Consider the following 26,167-nt stretch of genomic DNA (forward strand, 5'->3'; position numbering starts at 1 on the left):
CAGAGGGGTAGAAGAGGGGTAGAGGGATATAAGAGGGATAGAGGGATATAAAATAGGTAGAGGGGTAGTAGAGGGGTCGAAGGGTAGAAGAGGGGTAGAGGGGTACAAGGGGGAAGAAGAAGGGTAGAAGAGGGGTAGAGCGGTAGAAAGGGGTAGAGGGGTAGAAGAGAGGTAGAAGAGTAGAAGAGAGGTAGAGGGGTAGAAGAGAGGTAGAATAGAGGTGTATGTTGTGTTGGTGCTGAGTGATGCTGTGGTGGTGCTGAGTGACATTGTTGTTTCCCTAAGTGATGCTGTGGTGGTGCTGAGTGATGCTGTGGTGGCCGTGAGTGATGCTGTGTTGGCCGTGAGTGATGCTGTGTTGGCCGTGAGTGATGCTGTGCGGGCCCTGAGTGATGCTGTGCGGGCCCTGAGTGATGCTGTGCTGGTGCTGAGTGATGCTGTGGTGGTGTTGAGTGATGCTGTGGTGGCCCTGATTAATGCTGTGGTAGTGCTGAGTGATGCTGAGGTGGTGCCGAGTGATGCTGTGGTGGTGCTGAGTGATGCTGTGGTGGCCTTGAATGATGCTGTGGTGGTGCTGAGTGATGCTGTGGTGGTGCTGAGTGATGCTGTTGTGGCGCTGATTGATATTATTGTGTCCCTGAGTGATGCGGTGGTGGTGCTGAGTGATGCCGTGGTGGGTTTGAGAAATGCTGTGTTGGCCCTGAGTGATGCTGTAGTGATACTGAGTGAAGCTGTGGTGGCGCTGAGTGAAGTTGTGGTGGCACTGAGTGATGCTGTGGTGGTGCAGCATGATGCTGCTGAGTGATGCTGCCATGACACAGTGTCTTTGCTAGTTACAGTGGGTAGAAGAGGGGTAGAAGAGGGATAGAGGGGTAGAGGGATAGAAGAAGGGTAGAGGGGTAGAAGAAGGGTAGAGGCGTAGAAGAGGGGTAGGAGAGGGATAGAGGGGTATACAAGGGGTAGAAGAGGGGTAGAGGGGTAGAAGAGGGGTAGAAGGGTAGAAGAGGGGTAGAGGGGTAGAAGGGGGAAGAAGATGGGTGGAGCGGTAGAAGGGTAGTAGAGGGGTGGAAGAGGGGTAGAAGAGTAGAGGGGTAGAAGAGGGGTAGAAAAGGGGTAGAAGAGTAGAGGATTAGAGCGGTAGAAGAGGGGTAGAGGGGTAGAAGGGGGTTAGAGGGGTAGAGGGTAGAAAAGGGGTATAATGATAAAAGAGGGGCAGATGGGTAGAAGAGGGGTAGAGGTGTAGAAGAGTGGTAGAGGGGTAGAAGGGTAGTAGAGGGGTGGAAGAGGGGTAGAGGGGTAGAAGAGGGGTAGAAGTGGGGTAGAAGGGTGGTAGAGGGGTACAAGAGAGATGCTGTGGTGGTGCTAAGTGATGCTGTGGTGGCCTTGAGTGATGCTGTGGTGGCGCTGAGTGATGCTGTGGTGGCGCTGATTGATATTATTGTGGCCCTGAATGATGCGGTGGTGGTGCTGAGTGATGCCGTGGTGGGTTTGAGTGATGCTGTGTTGGTCCTAAGTGATGCTGTGGTGATGCTGAGTGAAGCTGTGGTGGCGCTGAGTGAAGCTGTGGTGGCGCTGAGTGATGCTGTGGTGGCACTGAGTGATGCTGTGGTGGTGCAGCGTGATGCTACTGAGTGATGCTGCCATGACACAGTGTCTTTGCTAGTTACAGTGGGTAGAAGAGGAGTAGAAGAGGGATGGAGGGGTAAAGAGGGGTAGAGGGATAGAAGAAGGGTAGAGGGGTAGAATAAGGGTAGAGGCGTAGAAGAGGGGTAGGAGAGGGATAGAGGGGTATACAAGGGGTAGAGGAGGGGTAGAGGGGTAGAAGGGTAGAAGAGGGGTAGAAGGGTAGAAGAGGGGTAGAAGGGTAGAAGAGGGGTAGAGGGGTAGAAGGGGGAAGAAGATGGGAAGAGCGGTAGAAGGGTAGTAGAGGGGTAGAAGAGGGGTAGAAGAGTAGAGGGGTTGAAGAGGGGTAGAAAATGGGTAGAAAAGGGGTAGAAGAGTAGAGGATTAGAGGGGGAGTAGAGGGGTAGAGGGGTAGAAGAGGGGTAGAGGGGTAGAAGGAGGGTAGAGGGGTAGAGGGTAGAAAAGAGGTATAATGGTAGAAGAGGGATAGAGGGGCAGATGGGTAGAAGAGGGATAGAGGTGTAGAAGAAGGGTAGAAGAGTGGTAGAGGGGTAGAAGGGTAGTAGAGGGGTGGAAGATGGGTAGAGGGGTAGAAGAGGGGTAGAGGTGGGGTAGAAGGGTAGAACAGGGGTAGAGAGGTACAAGAGAGATGCTGTGGTGGTGCTAAGTGATGCTGTGGTGGCCTTGAGGGATGCTGTGGTGGTGCTGAGTGATGCTGTGGTGGCGCTGACTGATGCTGTGCTGCGCTGATTGATATTGTTGTGGCCCTGAGTGATGCTGTGGTGGTGTTGAGTGATACTGTGGTGGTACTGAGTGATGCTGTGGTGGTGTTGAGTGATGCTGTGTTGGCCCTGAGTGATGCCGTGGTGACGCTGAGTGATGCTGTTGTGATGCTGAGTGATGCTGTGGTGGCGCGGAGTGATGCTGTGGTGGCGCGGAGTGATGCTGTGGTGGTGCTGAGTGATGCTGCCATGACACAGTGTCTTTTCTAGTTACAGTGGGTAGAAGAGGGGTGGAAGAGGGATAGAGGGGTAGAAAAGGGGTAGGGGGTAGAAGAGGGGTAGAGGGATAAAAGAGGGCTAGAGGGGTAGAAGAGGGGTAGAGGTGTAAAAAAGGGATAGAGGGATATAAGATGGGTAGAGGGGTAGAAGAGGGGTCGAAGGGTAGAAGAGGGGTAGAGGGGTACAAGGGGGAAGAAGAAGGGTAGAAGAGGGGTAGAGCGGTAGAAAGGTAGTAGAGGGGTAGTAGCGGGGTAGAGGGGTAGAAGGGTAGTAGAGGGGTAGTAGAGCGGTAGAAGAGGGGTAGAAAAGGGGTAGAAGAGTAGAGGATTAGAGGGGGAGTAGAGAGGTAGAGGGGTAGAAGAGGGATAGAGGGGTAGAAGGGGGTTAGAGGGGTAGAGGGGTAGAAGGTTAGAAGAGGGATAGAAGAGGGGTAGAGGGGTAGAAGAGGGGTAGTAGAAGGGCAGAGGGGTAGGATAGGGGTAGTAGAGAGGTAGTAAAGGGGTAGAGGCGGTAGAGGGTTAGAGGGGTAGAAGAGGGGTAGAGGCATAGAAGAGGGGTAGTAGAGAGGTAGAGGGTTAGTAGAGGGGTGGAGGGGTAGGGGGGTAGAGGGGGTAGAGGGGTAGAAGAGAGGTAGAAGATGGGTAGTAGCGGGGTAGAGGAGGGGTAGAGGGGTAGTAGAGGGGTAGAAGGGTAGTAGAGGGGTAGAGGGGGGAAGTCTCGAGAGATATGTCCATTGGCCGCAACATGTGCCAAGGGCTTGTTGTAAAGGAGGCGAATCTAGGCACAGAATTTAGGACCGAAACCCATGTGGCGGAGTACTGCAAACAAGTAAGGCCATTCCACAGTATCAAACGCCATAGTGGCGTCTAAAGAGAGAATGACTGTGGGCTCCTGAATATATGGTGTACGTGCTAAGACCGCATAAAGTCTGCGTAAATTAAGTGCTGTGTTGCAGTGCGGCAAGAATCCAGACTGATCCGGATGCACTAAAGAGGAGAGATGGGGGGTTAGCCGCAGTGCCAGTAGTTTGGCCAGGATCTTGGGTTCTGCGTTTATCAGGGAGATTGGGCGATAGGATGCGCAGTCCGTTTCTGGTGTGCCAGGTTTATGGATCGCGACTATAGTGGCAAAGCGCTGGTCTCGCGGCAACTCTCCCGCTTCGAGACTATCGAGAAACATCTCAAGCAAAAAGGGAGCAGATGTCTGCGCTGTCCTTTTATACAGTTCCACTGGGAGTCCATTAGGTCGCAGCGCTTTACCTGAGGCAAGGGAGTAGGTTGCAGTCTGTATTTCTTCTATAATGATGTTCACCTCCAATAGGAGTGCTGCCTCAGGAGAGAGTTGAGGGATAGTCAAATCTTTAATATAGTCGTAGGCCTCTTCAGATGTGTAAGACGCCCGGGGAGCATATAGTTGCTCGTAATGATCGGCCAAGATGTCCACTATATCATCTGGTTTAGAGAGCACGGAGCCTGTGGGTGAGAGCAGTTTAGGCTATGACCTTGTGCGCTCTTTCTTTCTTGTCTAGCCAGGCTAACATCTTTCCCGCTTTGTCTCCAAGTTCGTATATCTATGTCTAGTTGCCTGGAGGTTAGCTAACGTATTTTCCCTTTGATATGCCACATATGCTGTTTGCTTAATCTGGACCTCAAGGGCGGTTTCAAGTTACGGGCACGTCGTCTATTCCGTTATTGCAGTGGTTAGTTCCTCCTCAAGATTAACAAGTTCCGCCCGCTGCGCCGGTTTGTGACCTGTAATTGAGGCTATTGCTTGCCCACGCAGGACCACCTTATAGGCATCCCAGAGCGTGCTAGGGCAGTCCACCGAGTCAACATCTTCTTGAAAGAATCGTTTGGTAGTGACTGCGAGGTGCATCATAATGGGCCTCACATGCAGAAAACCAGCATGAATCGGGAACATACGCTTTCTAGAAGTCTGGTAATGCGTGTGCTTTAGCAGCAATGGAGAATGGTCCGATATGCCCCTAGGGAGAATAACTACTTCCTCTATTCCCAGTAGGCCATCTGCTGATATTAGGAAATAATCAATGCACGAGAGACAGTTGTGGACCCCGGAGTAGAAAGTGTATTGTTTCTCGTGAGGATGTTTGTACCTCCAGCTATCGTGAGTCCCATAGCATCTGTGAGACCAAGAAGACGTCGTCCACCCAGTACCCCTGATCTGGTGGGAAATCTGTCCAGTGTGCCGTCCATTATATCATTAAAGTCACCCCCTATGTGTAGTGTCGCAGCAGGAAGCGTTAGTAAGAATGCTATGAGAGCAGAGTGGGCTTGTGCGTGAAGGGCCGGGTGGATATAAACAGAGACCAAATTAAATAATCGCCCTTCCCATTGACAAGCCAGTGCTGCGAAGCGGCCCTGGTCATCAACTCGCTTCTGTTGTATCACCAATGGGAAATTTTTCCTTATAAGTATCCCCGTACCTCTAGAGCCTGAGGAAAACTCTGCATGTGCAACCATTTGGTATCTCCATCTATCCATAGCCCTGACAGTCGAGCCCATGAGGTGCGTCTCTTGCAGTAGAGCCACCGCGGGGCCACAACGCTTTAAATGCTGTAGTACCAAGCCCCTCTTCACTTTATCTCCCAGCCCTCGGACATGCCAAGATAACAACGTTAAAGCTGTTTGGGGAGTCCGAGACTCCTGTGAAAAATGTTCAGCCATCAGGCATAGTAAAAATTGTCAAATAGTCAAAGCCACATTTGCTACACATAGATCCACCAAAAAAGGAGAGTGCTGCCCCAATAACATTTCCTAGAACCAACTTAAAAGAATGAAACAAAACATGTACTGTCTTACCCCATTACCCACCCCCCCTCCCTGCCTCCCTGCCTAGCAAGCCTGGAACTGCCCGCCACCCCAACTCAGCAGAGTGCTTCGACCCACCCAAAAGTGCAATACTTGCGTATCGGGGGTAATGAGTTCCGTAAGGTTCCAGCCCTTCTCAGACTCCAAGGCTAGCCTCAATCCAAAGTCTCAGAAACAGCTCAGTCCCAGGAGACCATACAGCCGCTCAGTGTGGCGAGGAACGCCGGTACTTCTACTCAATCTCTTCCTCCTCCAGCGATGCCACCTGGCTCGATCCGTGGCTTTTGGAGCCTTGCTTCTCCGGATCGTCTTCCTCTTCCCTGTGTCGGCGAGAGCCATTTCCTCGCTCAGCGTGGTTCACCTGGCGCCACCCCTCCAACCAGTCGTGAGCTGACTCCGGCGTATCGAAGAACCAGGTTCGGCTCCCAGCCACCACTCTAAGTTTAGCAGGGAAGAGCATAGAGTACGGTAGTTCCTTTTCTCAAAGCAGTTTTTTGACGTCAAAGAAACTTCGCCTGCGCCTTGAAACAGCTGCAGTGTAGTCGGGGAAGAAGCTAACAGTAGAGTTCAAAATGCATATTGGAGGTGAAATGCGTGCCGCTTGTAAAATTGCATCTCTGTCTCTGAAATTAAAGAGTGGGGGGGGAGGGGTGCTCCCGGCTTCGGTCTTCCTCTTGGCACTCTGTGGGCACACTCCACTGAAAAGAAATGAGAGAGTCCCTTAGGTTGTAGTTTAGATTTTATCAGCTCTTCAACATATAAGTCCATCGCCTGGGCGCCTTCAGTTTCTGGAATACCAATAATTCTAACAACAATTATTAGTTGTCTGGCGTGGTGATACTACATCCATACTTGCCTTTCAAAATTGGCTTAACGCTCATAAGCAATTTCTAAAATTCACGGTTGAGCATAGTAAGACTGAACTCCCGTTCTTAGATTTATTGATCTTTCCTAAAGACGGCCATTTGGCGAGTAAACTTTATCCCAAACCTATGTCTAGGAATTCCTTACTTCTATTCCATAGTCACCATCCACGATCCCTTGGTGAAATTTGGCCCTTCGGGCAATTCCTGAGGGTTCGTAGAAACTGCTCTGAGACTAGTGACTACGAGGACCTATCCCGTGATCTGAGTACTAAACTGAAAGAACGAGATTATCCCAACGCCCTGATACGTAGAGCACGTAAGAGGGCCTCTAACAACCATCGAGAGGCCTTACTTGCTCCTCCAGTTGCCAAACCTCCTTTGGAAAACCTGACTTTTGTCACCACATTTAACACTGCTTCCACACAGGTCCAAAAGATAGTCCGCAAAAACTGGCGGATTCTGAATACGGCTGGAATGAACATTCCATTTCCATTGTTTGCCTTCAAGAGAAGCCATAACCTTCGCGACGATCTAGTACATACTAGACCTCGCTCTTCTCCGGCAAATCTTCCGAACACACTATGGAACCTTCCACCGGTCCAGGGTCACTATCCATGAGGTGGTTGCTCTGTGTGCCCTCAGACTGAAAAAACTCTCACCGTGGACATTGGCACAGAGCGCCCATGGATTCTAAAACACCATACCAACTGTAACAGCGAAAAGGTGATTTATCTTATAACATGCCCTTGTTCCCTTCGCTACATTGGGATGACCACTAGAAAGGTCAAACTCAGGATCAATGAGCATAAAAGCACCATCAGGCGTAATCGACAAGAAACGCGCCTGACCAATCATTTCCTGACCATGAAACATACTCCAGACGAGTTGAAGTGGCTAGTACTCGAAAAACCTTATATCTCCCATTATTTGTTTGTCAAAGAACAAAAATGGGGATTTCCGAATGAAGTGTGACACTATGGGGTTAAATGGCGAGATTCCCTGGGTCCAAATCTGATGATCTATTGGCCCAGCATAATTCGGGTCCTCTCGACCCTTTGTTCCACTCTATTAGAGTACTACTAACAAAAGCCTTTGATCACTTTAACTACCCTGCACCTTTCCTGTTCAACCCTTGGGCAGGTGCTCATACCGACGTCTGTTCCTGTTGATCAGCAATTGGGCATAGTATTGTACTCGATCCTTAGTGTTACCATCTACATTCCATTTTTTCCTTTAGCGTTACTAAGAATTATCCGCTTGATCAGGCAGCCCATCAGGCGCTTCATGATATGTCTCTGCCTGTTCCGTCATTTTCTGACAAATATTGATGTCATGTATCCCCGTGACAAACTTGTAGTTAACCAGGCACTTTTCCCTTGCTGGAGTTCTGTCTGGTCCGCCTTTTCCACAATACTTGGCGCTCCATCTCATCTTGAGAAACCAGCGAGATAAATATGTAAAACTCTTACACACTTTCCCTCATACACTATTTTGTAAGTCAGTACTAGTTTAATATCTTAGTTTAAAAACTTTGTATTGACACCATCTCTCGAGCCTTACCCGCATGACATGAGCGAAGCAGCTGTCACTTTTTCAGCCGCCTTCTGTTGTTATTGATGGGCAACAGCTAGGCTCCGATTAGTTACTTGTCGACCCAATCGTCTTAATGTTAACACACTTTTACAAAGGACTCGGCCACCGCTTCGCATCGGCATAAGCTTGGCCCTTATTGGCTGACCTTATATCCAATCAGAAGAGCGAGTTCACCTTTCGCCGTGAAAAACCAATATGGCTTTACTTGGACGTATTTGCCGTCCTTCAATTTCTACATCATAACGAGCCTTCAGAGCTTCCCTTCTGGTCCGCTCCTATACCAGATACGAGCCTTTAAGTTAGGCCCTGATTGGTTCACTTCATACCCAATCATAAGAGCGAGTTTCTTTTTCTTCCTGTCTTTACCGGAAACATCTATAATGGCCCTACGTGGACGCTTTTCTCGTCCCTCAGCTCTTACACCAGTACGGGCTCTCACAGCTTCCCTGCTGGTCCGCCCTGCTTTCACATACGCACACTCAAGACTTCTTTAATACACGAAGAGAAAACGGCAGTGTCAGCCGGCCTGTTTCCTCCGCGGTCCGCACACAACGTATGTAAGCTGCTCCCCTGTCCGTCACTTTACCTTCCCCTCAGCTCAGTTGGGCTTGGAGGTACCGACGGACAGGTGAGTGCAGCGGATTGTGTTTCCTACAGTGAGGTGCTTTGGGTATTTGCTCACGTAGAGTGATTTTGCCTTTCACTTTATTTTTTACATTTACCTAATGTTGTAGACACCTCGCAAATAGGTTTAATTAGTGTTGTGTGCTCATACATCTTAGACTTGAGAGTTTCTCTAATTTGTTACTCGATTTTCACTGGGGAATCGTATTTCTACTGCAGACTCGTTTTTTCAACTCAGCATTCTTCTTGATCTCATCAATAGATATACTATAGCTGGTACCTTATGATGCTGAAACGAGTGCAGTATTTCATTTAGAGTAATAATTTGTAGACAACCGAGAATGTGCAGTGGCTATATGGCCATTTGACAACCATGCACATATTTATTTTTCCACCATCCATTATCAGCTGACTAGGCTAGCTGAGTACCGTTGTCCGTTCTATGCCCATTGTTTTACACTAGGGGATAACAGTCATGAAGTGGAACTAATACCAGACAAGTGACTTTCTTGGTATTTCCCTTGTTTCCATTTCCTTCAGAGCGGGGCCTCAATACCTGAGCGAGTGCCAGGCGAGGTGAGGCCACTCCCAAGCAAATTTCTGGGTGAGTGATTATTTAAAAATTAAAATAATACATGAGCAATGTCTCGTTGGATGTTATATGTCTGTCTTAATTTTGCTACTTTCATCTGCCATATTGTGTGTCTGTATACACTGTTTGTTTGTTCCTTTCTAGGAGAGGTGATTTCATACCCATGACTTTTGGAGCTACCACTCATTAATTTGGCAGTTGGTAGGTCATCCACGCATGGTACGTAAACTTTCACTACACTTAGTTGGTAATAGTTGCAGAAGTGTTGTTATCATAGGTCCTGAAGAAAGCCATGTTTGGCTGAAACATGTCGACCAGTTAACTTACCACCTGGATAGCAGTATTTGCTGAGATTCTATCCACACTCTGTATTTTTAACCTTGTCATCATGGTGACCACCAGAATAAAAGTTACCCCCAGGCACCATGCTAGTCAATTTTAACACTTCACTTTTTCACTGCAACATCTCTGCCCACAGCTCTTTACACCATCTTTTTCTATCGCTGGTGGATCCATTACTAGAACTTACTCACAAACAACTAGTGAGTCATCTAGTGGATACCAGCTTATCCTCTTAAAAAATCCCAGATGACGAAGTTCCGCCAATGGGTGGGCTGATGGGTTTTCTTATCTGCTCTCACTACTCTTCAGTCTATACACACTCTTTAGGAGAAAGCAGACACTCTCTTATCCATTTAGACCAGGAGTACCCTATTTGTGTTTTTTATACCAATAATTCTGACTTTGTTCCGTCTTGCACGCCCTTCTTGGTCATCAAGCTTGTCAGCGAGTGCTTTGTTCTCTTTTTCAAGGTGTGCGACCGTCACCTGCAGCTCTGAAGTATCCACAACCAAAGATTTTGCAACCACCTCCACCTCTCGCACTCTATCTGCCATTTTATGGAGGTCCGCACGCAGCAGGGAGACATCAGTGGATATTGTTCCCACAGTGGTCTGGACGCCTGCAAGAGCTTGCATAATGTCCTCTAGCGTGACTTTTGGGGTTCCGTCTCCATCTGGCGTCTTATGCTGCGAGGAGCGCCCCTCCGCCGCCGTGGGCGATTGTTTGCCATAGGTGTATTTGTCCAGTCGTTGCTGTGTGGCCTGGTTTTTAGGACCCCTGCCCGTCATGGCTTGACAGATCAGGTTAATATCCGGGGCTCGGGTCTGCCCACAGCAGAAGGTGCAGGAAGGCTGGTTCCAAAGCGGATCAAGGGCCGGGGGGGGAGAAGGAGCACGCCACACCCCGCAAAGCCAACAGCCGGCGCAGCAGAAGAATGGCAACGCGGCCGTATTCCCTTTCCTGTAGACAGGCACAGAAGCAGGTGCAGCTCACCTTGGGGATTGTGCACAGTAGGACGCAGTGTGGCAGCAGGCTCCGTCCCTCACCAATGCAGGCACGGCGCTCACTAATGGGTCCCTGATCGATATTAGCCCCCCAGCAGGCCCAACTTCGTGACCCAGCACTCATCAGGACCTCGGCGCTGGAGGTGGGGGAGGGGCCCTACTCCATCGGGCCTGATCCCCGGCTAAAACGGAGGACGGAGTGTAATCACAGCACCTCCCCTGGTTGGACGTCCAGCACCGTGGGGGTACAAGGTAACGTGGGGCCGCTGGGGGCCGTGGTAATACAGTTTGAAGCACCTACTTCCGCTGTTCAGCTAAGTGTGCGGTAGTCGCAGCCCACTCCCCACAGCAGCTCGTCTCCAGTGGGAATGCGAAGCAGGCGACCTAAGGAGACCTCTGTAGACTCAGAAAATCTGGGCGGGTTCCGCCTCACGGGGTTATTCGCGGATGATGATCATGCTCTGCACCACGCCGCAGCAGTCCACAAGCCGGGCGTCAGCACTACCAGAGTCCCCGGTCCAGCCGTCGCATGTAGGCCGCTCCATTTCTGTCGGCGACTACAGCTGCAGGCAGTCACGGATTTTTACCGGAGTGTCTCCGAACACCGTCGCTTGAGTTTGGACGTTAGCTCCAGCTGTTGGAGCACTGTAGATGGCGGATAAGAGAGCGGATTAATGCAAAGGGCTAGATCAACCTCGGAGCCCAAAGACTAAGCGGCCATCTTAGTCGGCTGTAAGCCACGCCCCCCAGCTTAAAGTATTTTAATAAGGAAATAAAACAGCAGCATGCGTCGGAACAATATGCTCCACAAGACAGTTCATAACAACCAGCGCGCGCCTTGCTCCTCACTTATTGAAAAACGTGACTTGAAGAGACGGTTTACAACATCTCTTTCCTTCTTTCATTTTGTTGTTTCCCTGTGAAATTGATCCAAAAAAGAACCAGTGCGTGCCTCGCGCTGAAAGAGGCAGCGGGGGAGGGGAGAGAGAAGGGGGCCTGGGCTGTTTCCCTTGTGGGAGCTGGCACCATATGTTAAAGCTCGCTCCCGCAAGGGAATCGCCAAAAGTGCACGTGTTGCATTCAAAGCAATGCAATGCTGCACGTTTTTGACTGAAAAACAGAATCGATTGGAAAAGGTCTTTTTCCTATGCAGCGCATGCACGCTGCGAAGGCAAGACCTAAAAAGGAAGGTATGTTGCCAATGTTTTAAAGCGCATGCTCTGTTATCCCATTTCAACACTAAACAGAATGCCTCCACAGCCTTTCTCTAAGCAGCAAGATGATGACATCAAGACCGTTGAAGAATGTAGGTTCCTTTGTGCCTCAAAATCAATTGTACCAGCTTCTTACCAGTCAGCCTGGGTGAGGTTAAGAAAATGTGTCATGGAGAATTGTTAATGTGCTAACACAAAAATGGATGCCGCCTGACTTGTAGTTTTTGGGTAGTGTTTTATTTTTTTTGTTATCAAGTTGACTTTGTTCAGACCTGTGTTGTTGAAGCAAAAGTAACTTGATGCATGTCTTTTAATGCTTTGTTTTGTGTACATAAGAATTTTATGAGTTTTTTAAGTTCAAACAGAAAAATTGTATTGGTTTTAAGTAATCACACAATTTTTATTATTATTATATTGCTTTGAAACTTACCCTTCTAAAACGAATGTGTTATTACCTAGGACATACTATCCGTACTCATGGTCAGCAAGCACAGTCAAACCCGTATCAGCTTTAATGATTTCCAGTACACAACTTACCTCCACTTTTCTAAGACGTTCTCCAATAATTTTCAGCGCAGATATTCGTTCAGCTGGTGTGAGAGATGTGACCGAAAAGCTGTCTTCAAAACATGGGAAAAATTAAAAGGGCACAATTAAAGCCACAAAGACATTAGGTTCCACAATTTTCCGATCTATCCTTTCAAGTAACTAATCGCCTCCACGGATTCTAAGGGTATCAAATAACCACAGAAATGTTTACAGTGAATACTTGGGTCAGCCTAAAGATTAGCTATATATGAGGCGACAGCACCTTGCAAACCCTTCTAAGCCGCAGCTTTACTTACTTCTCTTACAAGAGAGTGGGGTGCATAAACTAGCACCATAGCCCCTATGCATCAAAGGTGTTGAAGGCACAGACACACTTGCTTGAATTGCTATGTCAAATTTTTCCACCTCTGATGAGCCTCTGACGCATGTCTTTGTTTTTTTTTGTTTATGCTGCACCGCAAGCTCTTGTTTCAAGTCTAAAACAGAAACAGAAGGGTCAGTAAGCTATTGTTCAGTTGAATTTGAAAAAACATTCAAAGTAACAGTAAAATCAAGAAATTTAAAAAAGTGGTTTATATAACAAATTAAGCTATCAGACTATCCACATGCTGGAGTAAAAAGTGTCCTTTATTCAACTAACTCATACACAATGTATTGAGATAGGAAGGATGAAACAAATGATCCACAGCTTCCACACAGAACTATGTAGCATGTCAGGGTAGCCACCCATATATGCTAGACCACCTCTGATGTACAGCGACTCCGACCAACCTAATCTGGCATCTGAAGCTCTGCCAGTAACCTCACTTCCCAAAACAGGCAGTAAGCCTGAATTCAACATGTCCCCACCATTGATGCTGTACCAAGCTCTCACGTACCCTCTCTCCCATTCTTCTCCAATCCCCACTACAAACCCACCATTGCGTTAATCGCTCTGTTTTTCTGTGGGTAGGTCTGAGCTAAATGAAACGCATACAAGCATCGGAATTGTCATCTATTTTCGTGCTCTAACTGATATAAAAACTTTTTCTCAATTTAGGTTATGCGTTGTATTTCCTCACCCCTGGCTTCATCTTTCAGGCGTTGCACAGACTCGAGGAGGTTTTCCTTCTCGTCTAACTCACTCTCCAGGAAGGCATTCCTTTCCATTTCTTTGGTTAAGCGCTGCTCATAATCATCCAATGACATTATTGCCGCTCTGCATTAACAAACGCATTATAAATTAATGTTGCGACCTTCAAGATTCTACAATCATAGATTCTTATGACAAAAGAATTTCAGTATCTATACATGCAAAATACCTGGCCTAAGGTACTACCAATGTAAACACGCCACTGCAAAATATTGAATTTACACTGTGCTCAAGACCCAGCCTACAGACTAAGACTATTTTATTCAGTCATGGTTTTTAACTTCGTATTCAGATACTTGAGTTTGGTTATTCTAATTGTGCATGTGGAACTAAAAACCTCAAAATACTAAGGGCCTGATTACAATGACGGTGGGACCGCCACTGACATCCAGTTGGTGGCAGTCCCACCGCCATCGTAAGGCTGCCGGAAATGGACATTGGGGGCCCGTAGCAGGCACGCTTGCCCTCAGTTTTGCACCATTTGGCAGGCAGTGCCTGGTGCCTGCCACATAGTGCAGCGATATGCTTAGAGTATATTTTTTGCATTGCGGCGTGTGCTGCAGCCAGCAGCACACACCGCAATACATAAGATACACTTTGCAACCACCAAGCAAAGAATGAGCTATTCATGCTCAACAATGGCCAACTTGAAAGCTCCTTCCTTAACCCCTTCGACGCTCATGACGAGCTCAGCTCGTCATGAGGTACACCTCTCGTACACTCATGACGAGCTGAGCTCGTCATGAACCGCGGGTTTTCATAATCTTCAGCGCACCGCGGTAAATCTGACCACGGTTAAGGTGTTAATACAGTGGTTTACTTAAACTCACTGCTAATTTTTGTTGGTGTTATGTAGATACAGGGGTTTAGCAGTTAGGGTCTTTAAACTTTCCCTGGGACCTTCTTTTGTGTGTAGTTGTGTCTGTGCAGTTTAAGCGGCGGGTCCATTTTTAATTATACACCGCTTTAATCTAATATAGAGAGATAGGGCGCATTCCTTTTTGTTTCGGTTTTATTACATGCTGAGTGTGGGTGCTGTTTTTTCTTATTGAAATCATGGCCACCAACCCTGGGTTGGCGTTTGAGGAAGCAGAGATCGATTCGATCTTAGCGGATAACCCCAGTATCTTGGACATTATACCATCTATCCAATCAACCAGTGATGAGGGGTGGGCTAAAATCCTGGTTTTGAAAAAGAATCAGCCTCGGATCTGTGTCCATGGCATCATCATGGCAGAATATTTAAGGGGCAACTGTGCGCCACGTGGATTAATTGTCAATAACGCTCCTCGCCTATTCCTTGATAATAAGGATTTCCGCAGGGACTGGTATCTCATAGCATGGAAGTGTACGCAGGACTGGCTGGTGTTAATCATCAAGACCGCCAAAAAAACAGCTGATGAGATACTGGTCGAAATACAAACTTTAGAGGGCCAGATTAGAACTACGCTGTCAGGTAAAATGTTTGGTAAAGGACAGGAGGAAGGAAATAAAACCAGTAAAGAGTTGAAGGATTCTATTTTGTTCAACAAACTTGAGAAATTCAAGAAGGACTTGGCCAAGTTCTCGGCTGAGACCATATACCCATATACAAGAGACAACTATGTACCTGCGCCTTTTAATAACAACGGTCGCACAGGGGGATCTACCTATGGTACGTCGAATTCCGACGACACATCTACTGACTCTGACTCCTCGAATCAAAGCAATAGTAGAGGTGGTGCCAGAGGAAGAAGAAATAACAGGCGAAATTGGATGGGTTATAACTCCTACTATGGCCAGCACCCTGTTCCTCCTTGGTGGCAACCATCACCTTGGGCCCCTCCCACTTTTCCTCCACCGGGGCCTTTCGGACCACAACAACCATACCCTGAATTTAACCAACAGCCTTTTTTAGGGCAGGGCTCTGGTCGCCAGAGAGGTCGACGGAGAGCACCACAACAGGGACAAGTCCGTTGGAATCTTCCACCAACGACAATGGACTTGAGAAACGGAAAGAAGATCCCCCAGAAACAGGCAGGGACATCAGCCTCGTGATCAACCTCAGCAAACATGTTTTAACTAGTGATGAATACCAAAGGTATAACGACGGACCCTTCCTAGTGTCAGCACCTGACTATTTTTCACCCCAAATGATAATTGACCCCAAGATGACTAAAGGGAAGTGTGTGCACACTGACTGGCACCCATCGTTACTGTGCTGATTCCTTATGGAATTATATACAAGTTAAACAACTGCAAAGGTGCACCACAAAAGACAATGAACAAATTCTAATGCTATTAATAAGCAAGAAAAAAGGACGTTTTGCATTAACGGGATGTTGTTAATCTTCAAATGATCTTTATTTTCAATGTATTCAAAAACAATGTACAGCCGACGCGTTTCGTCCCAAGCTGGGACTTCTTCAGGGCTTTTATAAATGTGAGCTGTCCCATAAGGAGTGAGAGTATGCCGAAATTGGAGTGGTCCAGACTAGCATTGGAATTTGTTCATTGTCTTTTGTGGTGCACCTTTGCAGTTGTTTAACATGTTTTAACTAGTACTGAGGAGTCAGTCCTTAACAAGGGACTCGGCTTTGTGAAAACCAACAAGGGTGACTCGTTTCTCGTACAAACTGAGATGGGTAAATTCTTTCGAAAGATCAGGCTTCATTATCTTTTTTCTAACAAGCCAGGCGATACACAGCGGGAAGTTGTATTGAATACCGGACTGAAAAGACCCTCAACTTTTAACCCCACTACCATTGGACTACCAGCTAAAGTCCAAACTTTCAAAGAGGCAGTAGACCATGACTTAAGACAGATGTACCACCAACCGAACAAACATTTTGTTAATCTGTCTAAACAAGAACAGGAGTCACTGAAGACCTTGGCTAGCCTGGAGTCGATGATAATTAAACCGGCCGACAAAGGCGGGGCAACGGTTCTAATGGATTCAAAAGCATATCGTGACGAATGTCAGCGCCAATTGAATAATATCAGGGCGTATCGCAAATTGGATAACGACCCTACAGAAAGACTCATTACGGTCATTGGCCATGTTGTAGAGGAAGCTTTGGCCGAGGGGTGGATCACCCAGAGGGAATCCCAATACTTGTGTACAGCTAACCCCAAAATGCCGTATTTTTATATTTTACCAAAAATACATAAGCCACAACGCCCTCCACCTGGCAGACCGATTATATTGGGTATTGGCTCAGTGCTTGAACCTTTGTCGACTTTTTTCTGCAGCCTCTAGTAAGGGAGATGCCGACCTTCGTAAAAGACACTAAAGATGTCTTAAGGATTCTCCCTGACATTGAGTTTGATGTAGATCTAGATATTTTGGTGTCATTTGATGTGGAGAGTCTCTACACTTCCATCCCACAGACAGAGACCTTGGAGGCTATTGAGGAACTATTGACCAACAGAGATCTCAACTCTATAACACCAGTCAGATTCATAATGAACTTGGCCACGATGGCCATGACTGAGAATTATTTTCAATATGAGGAGTCGATCTATCTGCAGGTTAGCGGGACTAGCATGGGCAGCGTTTTTGCTCCTAGTCTCGCTAACCTGTATGTTCACAAATTTGAGCAGACACACATACTCGTAGACACCAATCCATACCATCAGTGTCTGCGAGTGTGGAAACGATACATAGACGACATCCTAGTGGTGTGGCGCGGCACGGTTGAAGAACTCCATCAATTCCATGGATGGTTGAATGAAAGAAATCAGTTTTTGAAATTCACAATTGAATTTGATAAATATCAACTACCATTTCTGGACCTCTTGATCTCAGCATCAATGTAGGGACTACAATCTGAATTATATCGGAAGCCAATGGCCAGGAATTCCTTGCTTGATTATGAGAGCTGATTCAGAAAAGGGGGTGGTGATGAACAGAGTGCCTGAATTAAGCAGACCACTCTTACCCAGTCCAAAGATCAGGGCTTGATCCATCACCGTTTTTTAGCTCACTGCACCATCCCAGCTCAGAACTTGGCTATATGCAAATTAGTCTGTTCCTGTCCCAGTGCATGATGGGAACAGGGCAAACCAAACTACCAAGCCAATTCTTGTACTGGGAAGGAAACAAGCTTCCGGGGACCGGTTTCTGCCATTTCAGGCGTCGTCGGCCCGGCTTGCTTGAATCCTGATGGTGCAATGAGCCAGGGACTCACATCTGATTTTCAATATGAGGAGTCGATCTATCTGCAGGTTAGCGGGACTAGCATGGGCAGCGTTTTTGCTCCTAGTCTCGCTAACCTGTATGTTCACAAATTTGAGCAGACACACATACTCGTAGACACCAATCCATACCATCAGTGTCTGCGAGTGTGGAAACGATACATAGACGACATCCTAGTGGTGTGGCGCGGCACGGTTGAAGAACTCCATCAATTCCATGGATGGTTGAATGAAAGAAATCAGTTTTTGAAATTCACAATTGAATTTGATAAATATCAACTACCATTTCTGGACCTCTTGATCTCAGCATCAATGTAGGGACTACAATCTGAATTATATCGGAAGCCAATGGCCAGGAATTCCTTGCTTGATTATGAGAGCTTCCACCCCAAAGCACTCAGGGACAATCTGCCCTTTGGGCAATTCCTCCGTGTTCAGAGGAATTGCTCTACAAAATCTGCCTTCCATGAACATTCAAAAGCCCTTGAAGGAAATCTACTGGTTAAAAAATACCCGAAACATCTGGTCAGGAATGCAAAGAAGAGGGCTTCCAATAACAACAGGGAGGGCCTCCTTGAGATGACACCTCCTAAACCACGGCAGGAGAGAATTACCTGTGTTAATACATACTGCACATATTCTAATCAGATCCAAAAGATTGTCAAGCGACATTGGAAGATCTTAAATACAGGTAGTGATAGGATACCACCACCCCTGTTTGCTTTTAAGAGAGGGCGGAACATAAGGGACCAACTGGTGCATACAAGACCAAAAACAGTGATATCCCGTGCAGTCGGTACCTTGTGGGACTTGCCCGCAGTTACCGGGCACCATCCTTGTGGTGGCTGCGCGGCTTGTCCACAAACAACCAAAACACTTACTATTGATATAGGTACTGACAAACCCTGGCAACTCAGAAGATTTACGAATTGCAACAGCTCCAACTTGATTTACTTGATTACATGCCCTTGTAAATTACACTATGTAGGGATGACTACAAGAAAAATTAAGTTGAGAATCTCTGAGCACAAAAGCTCGATTCGTTGTGGCAAACAGGCAACACAGCTGACTAATCATTTTTTACAGGTGGGCCACCAGCCTTCTGACATATTTTGGACAGTACTTGATCAGCCATGGATTCCTTCAAGTACTACTGATGTCTCAAAATTTCTGTTTAGGTGCGAACAGAAGTGGGTTTTCAGACTTAAAACAGACAAACTAGGTTTGAATGACGAAATCCCTTGGATTGTTACAACGAACAAGTAGTCCCTAGTTGGCCTATAGTTTAGGCAGAGAGGGAAATTCCTCAGTTAGAGAGATGATGGGGTGGGGGGAGAAGCCAATTGGCCAGCAAATGCCATAACCACATGAAAAATAAATCACAAATGTTGAGGGAAATTTCAGAGACACAATACAAAACACAAGATGTATGTACTTGTACAAATTTTTAATTCACAGTATACAAAAATTAATATAAAATGCCAGTTTAAAAAACATAAAAATGTACTTTGAGATGTACATGGGTACAGAGCAATAATTTAAAAACACAAGAACACAAGTTGTCGACGCAGCGTTTCGGTATCTAGGATTTGACCTTCATCAGGACAGGGTTTCTAAAGAAGAAACATCTTATTTAGAAATGGATCTGTTACATTTTGGTCAGCATTTTGTTCACATATTCACATCATTGAAAGAAGGACCCACGTTATCTAGAGTGATTAACTGACAAGTACAGTGTCATGATTTTCATTTAACAAAGATGGGCACATTTTCGCCTCTTTTATTAAGCATGTGGTATGGACTTGGACAGATCCATTTCTAAATAAGATGTTTCTTCTTTTAGAAACCCTGTCCTGATGAAGGTCAAATCCTAGATACCGAAACGCTGCGTCGACAACTTGTGTTCTTGTGTTTTTAAATTATTGCTCTGTACCCATGTACATCTCAAAGTACATTTTTATGTTTTTTAAACTGGCATTTTATATTAATTTTTGTATACTGTGAATGAAAAATTGTACAAGTACATACATCTTGTGTTTTGTATTGTGTCTCTGAAATTTCCCTCAACATTTGTGATTTATTTTTCATGTGGTTATGGCATTTGCTGGCCAATTGGCTTCCCTCCCCCTCCCCCCCACCCATCATCTCTCTAACTGAGGAATTTCCCTCTCTGCCTAAACTATAGGCCAACTAGGGACTACTTGTTCGTTGTAACAATTGTTTTTCTCCTCGTCCCCTATCGGATTGTGAGGAGACCTCCCTTTTCACTTTTTTGAAATCCCTTGGATGTCACTGTAAATGATCCCATATCATAGCACAGTTATTAAAATGAATACGAAAAATATTTAGATCCAATTCTTAATGCTACTGCAATAACAAATTAACATACTAATTTGTTTTTGTCAACCTCTTTACCACAATAAGTTAATTGTTTAAAATTGATTCTAAGTTTATAGTGTGCATTTTATATTCAGGTGGTTACAATAATAAGCCTGATTGTAGTTATTAAATAGAGGGTACTGTCCGTTTGGATGTTGTACTATTTGCCCCTAATACAAGACTCGATGGATTCTGAACAGAGGTCTTGGGTAGCAAGGATAAAAACGCCATTGCATAATAGCCCATACATTATGATGTGCGGTCAGTACGCCTTCATAGACACAGAGAAGCCGATTTTGTACTATTGGGTTTAAAACATTTGGCGATAATTGTTGTGCTTGAACACCTTGAAAATGAATTAATATATAGGATCTAAATTATGTAATTTAGTTTCGGTGTCTCGCTGAATCTATATCTACAGAGGACTCGAACCGCGGTCCAATGCGGTGACACCTTAGAAACTACATTACCCAGACATCCAAAATACTTCATGCCAGTATGCCTTCATGGACACAGATAAGCCAATGTTGTACTATTGGGTTGAAAACATTTGGGGATAATTTTTGTGCTTGAATACCTTCAAAATGAATTAAAATATAGGATCTGAATTATGTAATTTAATTTTGGTGTCTCGTAGAATTCATATCTACAAAGGACTCGAACCGCGGCCCAATGCGGTGACACCTTAGAAACTACATTACCCAGATATCCTAAATACGCCATGACGTCATCGGGCTCCGCGTGCGCAACACACGCCCAATGCGGAAATGAGAGATACATTTATTCTCCGCCGGTACACCGAGTCGGTTCCTCCCCACGAAAGAGCTTCAGAGGGAAGACCGGTGTACCGACGGAGAGGTAGGCTTACAAATGAATGAATGTGCGTGCAAGCTTGAGTGCTGGGTGGTATTTTGATAAATCGAGTTTAAAAAGACCGTTGTTTCAAAACTTGAAAGTTTAACAAACTACGAATAACGGCTGATTTTTGGAATATTCTACCAAAACTCAAAACAAACTCGGAATGTAATCAGTAGGAAGATATGACGCCTATGAGAGGTGTGTGATATGCTGGATGAATGAGGAATGTGAGTATTTGTGCAGTTATGCACAAACACTGTCTCTCTGACAATTACAATTAATTTTTTGTAGTGCGGTGCACCCACTACCTGAGCTGGTGCCGGGTGAGGTGGGGCGTTTCCTTCCCAACAATTGGGTGAGTGATCTAAAGATTATGTTTCGAGATGAAATACATTTGTCTACATATCGGCCAAAAATTGTTATGGCGCTTGAACTAATTTGAACTGATCTGTATAGTTCTAGAATGTAGGCACGACCATGTTCGTTGCTTATCATATAGTTTTTAACCATATGTACCCTTATATTCTTTTCTCATTTTTCTGTTCTAGAACGGGAAGACGAGTACACATACACTTATCAGGTGATATGGTCTTAATTTGTATATAGCAGTAGCACTAATGGTCCTGATGAAGCAGCAGGAGTGTCATTTGCTCCAGTGACTGCAGAAACATGTCGACCTTACATCTTAAGTTTAGCGGTTATTTGTTACACTGCTAATTGCACTGTTTTTATTGATTTAGGAGTGTTATGGCATATATTAAAGTTGTTCTTTTTCCCTGATCACGACCTAATTTTAGAACTTTTTCTTATCCTTTTTCACTTACACCTTTTTCTAAAGCACTGCTATTCAGTTCCCCACAATACACACCATCTTCACTTCTGTGGTATAAGAGCTAGGATTCCCACTGACCTGGTTATATCATCATCGTCCAGGTCAGTAGAGGTTTCCGCAGAATCTTGAACCACAAGAGATTCCAGATGATGAAGGGCGGTCTCGATGGTGAACTGATGGGAACTCGTTTCAAGTGGTAACCCTTCCCTTATATTTTTGGTGTCTATTCGGGTACATATTTGGTTTACTTAGACTCACTGTTAATTTTTGTTGGTGTTATGTAGATACAGGGGTTTAGCAGTTAGGGTCTTTAAACTTTCCCTGGGACCTTCTTTAGTGTGTAGTTAATACAGTGGTACAAAAAATGTATGCATATCAATATTCAAATATATCCATTGTGATGTGTTTGTGTCTACACACATTCATAGTGGAGTGTATGTTAGGGGGACGGGCTGGTTAACATACAGTTTTATTTTCATTTGTGATTTTTTAGGCATTCTATTATATTGCTCCGACAATATACTTTATCTGAACACGAGATGTAAACATCTCCATGTATACACAGTGTAAGCGAGGCCCAGCGTGTGAAAGCTTAAAGATAATACCACAGAACATATATTTTCAAATTAGACCATTCGAAGGTACAGTACATTGTGCTTGTTAGCTAGCTAACAGAAAATAATGATTGCAATGCTCGTTTTTAAGTGAAATTGATATCTCACAAGATTACTTTTCAGTTAAATGTATTATATGATAACATGTATGTTGTTGGCTAGCTAATTTCCACGCAATTTCAACCCTTGTAGGTAGTGGACGGGAGACAACAAAAAATCAAGTGATTTGAGCTGGACACACAAGGAGGAGGGAGCCAGGATTATAAACCACGTCATTTCACAAAGGACACCTTAAATAGATATCAGCTCTGAACTGGGGGGTCTCAGCTTGGAAAGTCGTTCCCTCCATCATATACAACTTTATTTAAAATGAACTGCGCTTGAGGCTTCGCTCTATTGTAGAAGGAAATGTGTTTTCGGGCCTCATAGGCTTAGACATTGATATATATATATTTTTTAATTTTATTTTATTGATTTGGACGCAAAAAAACTAAAGACAAAGATAGTACAATGCAAGATAGTGTCCATGAGAGCGTGTACACAGCGGGATGACGTAACCCCTTTGCATAAAATGCAGTTGCCCCGCCACAGCTATCAGGCCCCACCAATGTTCGGAGAGCGCGCTGTAATAACAATGCAAGGGCCTAGATAAAGAGCATTCATGAATCCAACCGAAGAAGGAAAACAAACGAAGCCAACAAACTCCTGCCCCCCCTTTTCCCTCCCCCACCCCACCAGTGTGCCGATCCGTTTGAGTTGGAGGGAGAAAAACGTATTGGGTGTTCACTTGGCCTCCGGCTCGGGCTCTGCGGTGTCGTGATCAGACTCGGTCAGGCGTAAGAGGCGGAGATATCTCGGGCAGGTGATTTCATTGAATTCTTGAGATAGGAGTGCTAACAGTGGTTGCCAGGTGGTGTGAAATGTAGCTGTGGTCTGTGTGAGTGTGGCCTGGATACGTTCCATCCCTAGTGTAAACCAAAGTTTATGCAACCAACCCGTGTGTGTGGGCCGTGAGTTGGACCCCCAGAGGGACAGAATATGTTGGGAGGCTGCCTAGATCGCCATTTGCCGCCCCCTAATGGATTTCAACAGGAAGGTAATCGTGTCGGGAGCCCCAGAATGGTATAGGCTGGGAACCGCGGGATTTCCGTGTCCATGGATGAGTCTATGTCATTGAAGACCGACGTCCAGTAGACTTGAACCTCGGGGCAGTCCCATAGGAGATGTGTTAAGCTGCCTTGTTCGCCACATCCCCTTCAGCAGGTCGAGTCCCTAGATGGGTTGCTTCTGTGTAGTCTGACTGGGGTCAAGTACCATATGTGGCGATTTTCACAGCTGTCTCCCTACCCGCTGTGTTCCTAGCCATGTGATGGGCCCTGTAGTAAATTGACTGCCACTACCGAGTCGTGAATGTTCTCCCCACTTCCAGTTCCCAGCGCCTCTGGCCGGCGGAGTGGATCACCTCTGCGGGAGGAAAAAGCATCTTATAAATATCTGTAATCAGACCACAGTCCGATTCCTTGGTAACGAGCCACTTTTCGAAGCTCGTCATCTTCCTCCCAACGAAGGGCTAGGTCTCCGACTGCGTGAGCCAGTGCCGGAGTTGGAAATATTGGTACAAACGAGGCGAACGGATGTCGTAAAATTGGGACAGGGAAGAGAGTGGTAAAAAGCCTTCCAGGTCGAAGAGATGCCCCGCCGATCTGCATGCGGAGCCTCGCCATTGCGAAAACGTATGAGAGTCAGTACCCGGCAGAAATTCTGGGTTGTCTATTAGAGGGGTTAACGGAGACGGGAACGATGTGAGATCCCGACTCGTGGCTACAGAGTCCCACAGGCTGAGTAACGTTTGCGTTATGGGTGATTTCTGTAGATAATGAGGTCTATGAGAGCAGCAGAGGAATGGTATTTTCCATTAGGAGGCCTGGGCCATGGCCCTGTCTTGGAAGAGCCATCTCTTCTCTGATTCGGGTCTGTACCATTCCACCAAGTAACCCAGCTGCATCACCTGAAAGTATTGAAACAGGTTGGGATCCCCAGGCCCCCCTCGTCCGTCCCACGGAAGGCTAGCTGTCTGCTCATATGCGGGCGCTTTCCTGCCCAGATAAAGTGCTGAATCGCCACCTGCAACGCCTTGACCGTGCCCGGTGGGGGTTGTATGGGAATAGTTTGGAAGATATATAGTATCTTGGGGAGTGCTGACATTTTCACTGCCGCAATCATCCCTAACAGTGACAGGGATTGTTGCTGCCAACGTCTAAGATCGCCGTGGAGCTGCTGAGCTATTTTGGTGTAGTTTAGGGCCACCGTTTGTTCTGTGGAGGAGGTGAGGGTGATACCCAAGTAGGGAAGCTGTTTTTGAACTAGTAATCCCCCTCCATATGGGAGGGAGCCAAGGTGGCTAAGGGCATTTTTGCCTAACGGTAGTACCATGGATTTACCCCTGTTCACCTTTAGGCCTGACACAACGCCGAAGGCCTCCACCTCTTCCAGAAAGGCAGGCACGGAGCTGCTAGGCGTGTCGAGCGCCGCCAGAATGTCATCGGCATAGAGGCCGATTGGATGGGGCTCCCCGCCAAAGGTGATGCCATGAATGTTCGGGTTGTCGCGCACCCTCTGTGCTAGCGCCTCGATGTAGAGCGCGAAGAGGAGGGGCGACAGAGAGCACCCCTGTCTGGTGCCCCATTGGATTTCGAAGGGGCGTGAGTTCAGACCATTGATCCGTACCCGCGCCTGAGGGTGATGGTAGCAGCTTGCAAACCACGCCCTAAAGCGTTCCCTAACCCCGAAGTGCAATAAAACCTTCTCTAGAAAGCCCCAGTCCACTCGGTCAAACGTTTTTTCAGCGTCGATGGCCAGGAGGGCGGAGTCTGATTGTTGGAAATGGGCTTTGTCAATTAGGTGTAAGATGCGCTTGGTGTTATCGCTACATTGTCTGCTGGGGGTAAAGCCTGACTGATCCGGCTCTATGATCCCCGGGAGACAAGGACCAAGTTTGGAAGCTAGTATGCCCGTGAAAAGTTCAAAATCTATATTAAGTAGGGAGATCGGGCGGTAAGTGGAACATTGGGAGGGGTCTTTGCCAGGTTTAGGCAGCGCTATGATGTCCGCTTCCAGCATATCGGCTGGGATTGAGCCGGGTACCCTGGAACGAGTTGAAAAGCTTATTGAGAACTGGAGCGAGAATCGGGCAGAATAGTTTGTAGAAGCCGGAGGAGAAATCATCCGGACCCAGAGATTTTAGGGGTTTGAGGCGAGAGATGGCGCTAATCACCTCCTCTAATCTGATGGGGGCATCTAAGGACCTTACATTCGCAGAGTTCAGGGCCGTGACGGCTGCGCCGTGCAGATAGGCATCTGCTCCCTCCCCTGGCGTGGGGTCGGCCCTGTATAGAGAAGCATAGAAGTCTCTAAATGCGTCTGCTATTTGTACCTCGTCATGAATCTCCTCCCCTCCTTTATTGCGTAAGGTTGATAATTTGGAGCGGTGGACCTTGGTCTGAAGCGCGCCCCTAATCTGAGAGCGGTACAAAAGGGGGTGGTGATGGACGGAGCATCTGAACCAATCAAACACTCACACCCAGTCAACAGATCTGGGTTTGATCCATCACCGTTCTTTAGACCACTCTGCCACCCCAGTTCAGACATGGCCATATGCAAATCAGTCTGACCCTGTGCCTCATGGGAACAGCCAGCCCGAACTGCCAAGCCATGCCTTCCCTGGACCGGATTCAAGCTTCCTAGGACCGGTTTCTGGCATTACAGCCGTCTTCAGCCAGGCTTGCTTGAATCCAGTGGCAAAGTGAGCAAGGGACTCACGTCTGAGCATACCCTGCCAAACTTATGGCGAACAAAGCGGTACAAAAGGGGGCGGTGATGGACGAAGCATCTGAACCAATCAAACACTCACACCCAGTCAACAGATCTGGGTTTGATCCAA

At 46.6% G+C, this 26,167-nt stretch overlaps 1 protein-coding gene across 2 annotated transcripts in view; it reads right to left on the reverse strand.

The window, feature by feature from the left end:
- LOC144784436 (nuclear distribution protein nudE homolog 1-like) overlaps window positions 1–26,167 on the reverse strand; it is a 182,731-nt gene that overhangs the window by 37,974 nt on the left and 118,590 nt on the right. For both annotated transcript variants that reach the window (XM_078663191.1, XM_078663190.1), the window contains 3 exons: window positions 13,298–13,434; window positions 12,533–12,712; window positions 12,225–12,307 (listed from right to left, as the gene is read on the reverse strand). In XM_078663191.1, coding sequence (XP_078519317.1) covers window positions 12,225–12,307; window positions 12,533–12,712; window positions 13,298–13,434 — 400 coding nt within the window. The remainder of the gene's footprint in view (window positions 1–12,224; window positions 12,308–12,532; window positions 12,713–13,297; window positions 13,435–26,167) is intronic.

The sequence above is a fragment of the Lissotriton helveticus genome, chromosome 10 (assembly GCF_964261635.1).
Source record: "Lissotriton helveticus chromosome 10, aLisHel1.1, whole genome shotgun sequence".
NCBI lineage: Eukaryota > Metazoa > Chordata > Amphibia > Caudata > Salamandridae > Lissotriton > Lissotriton helveticus.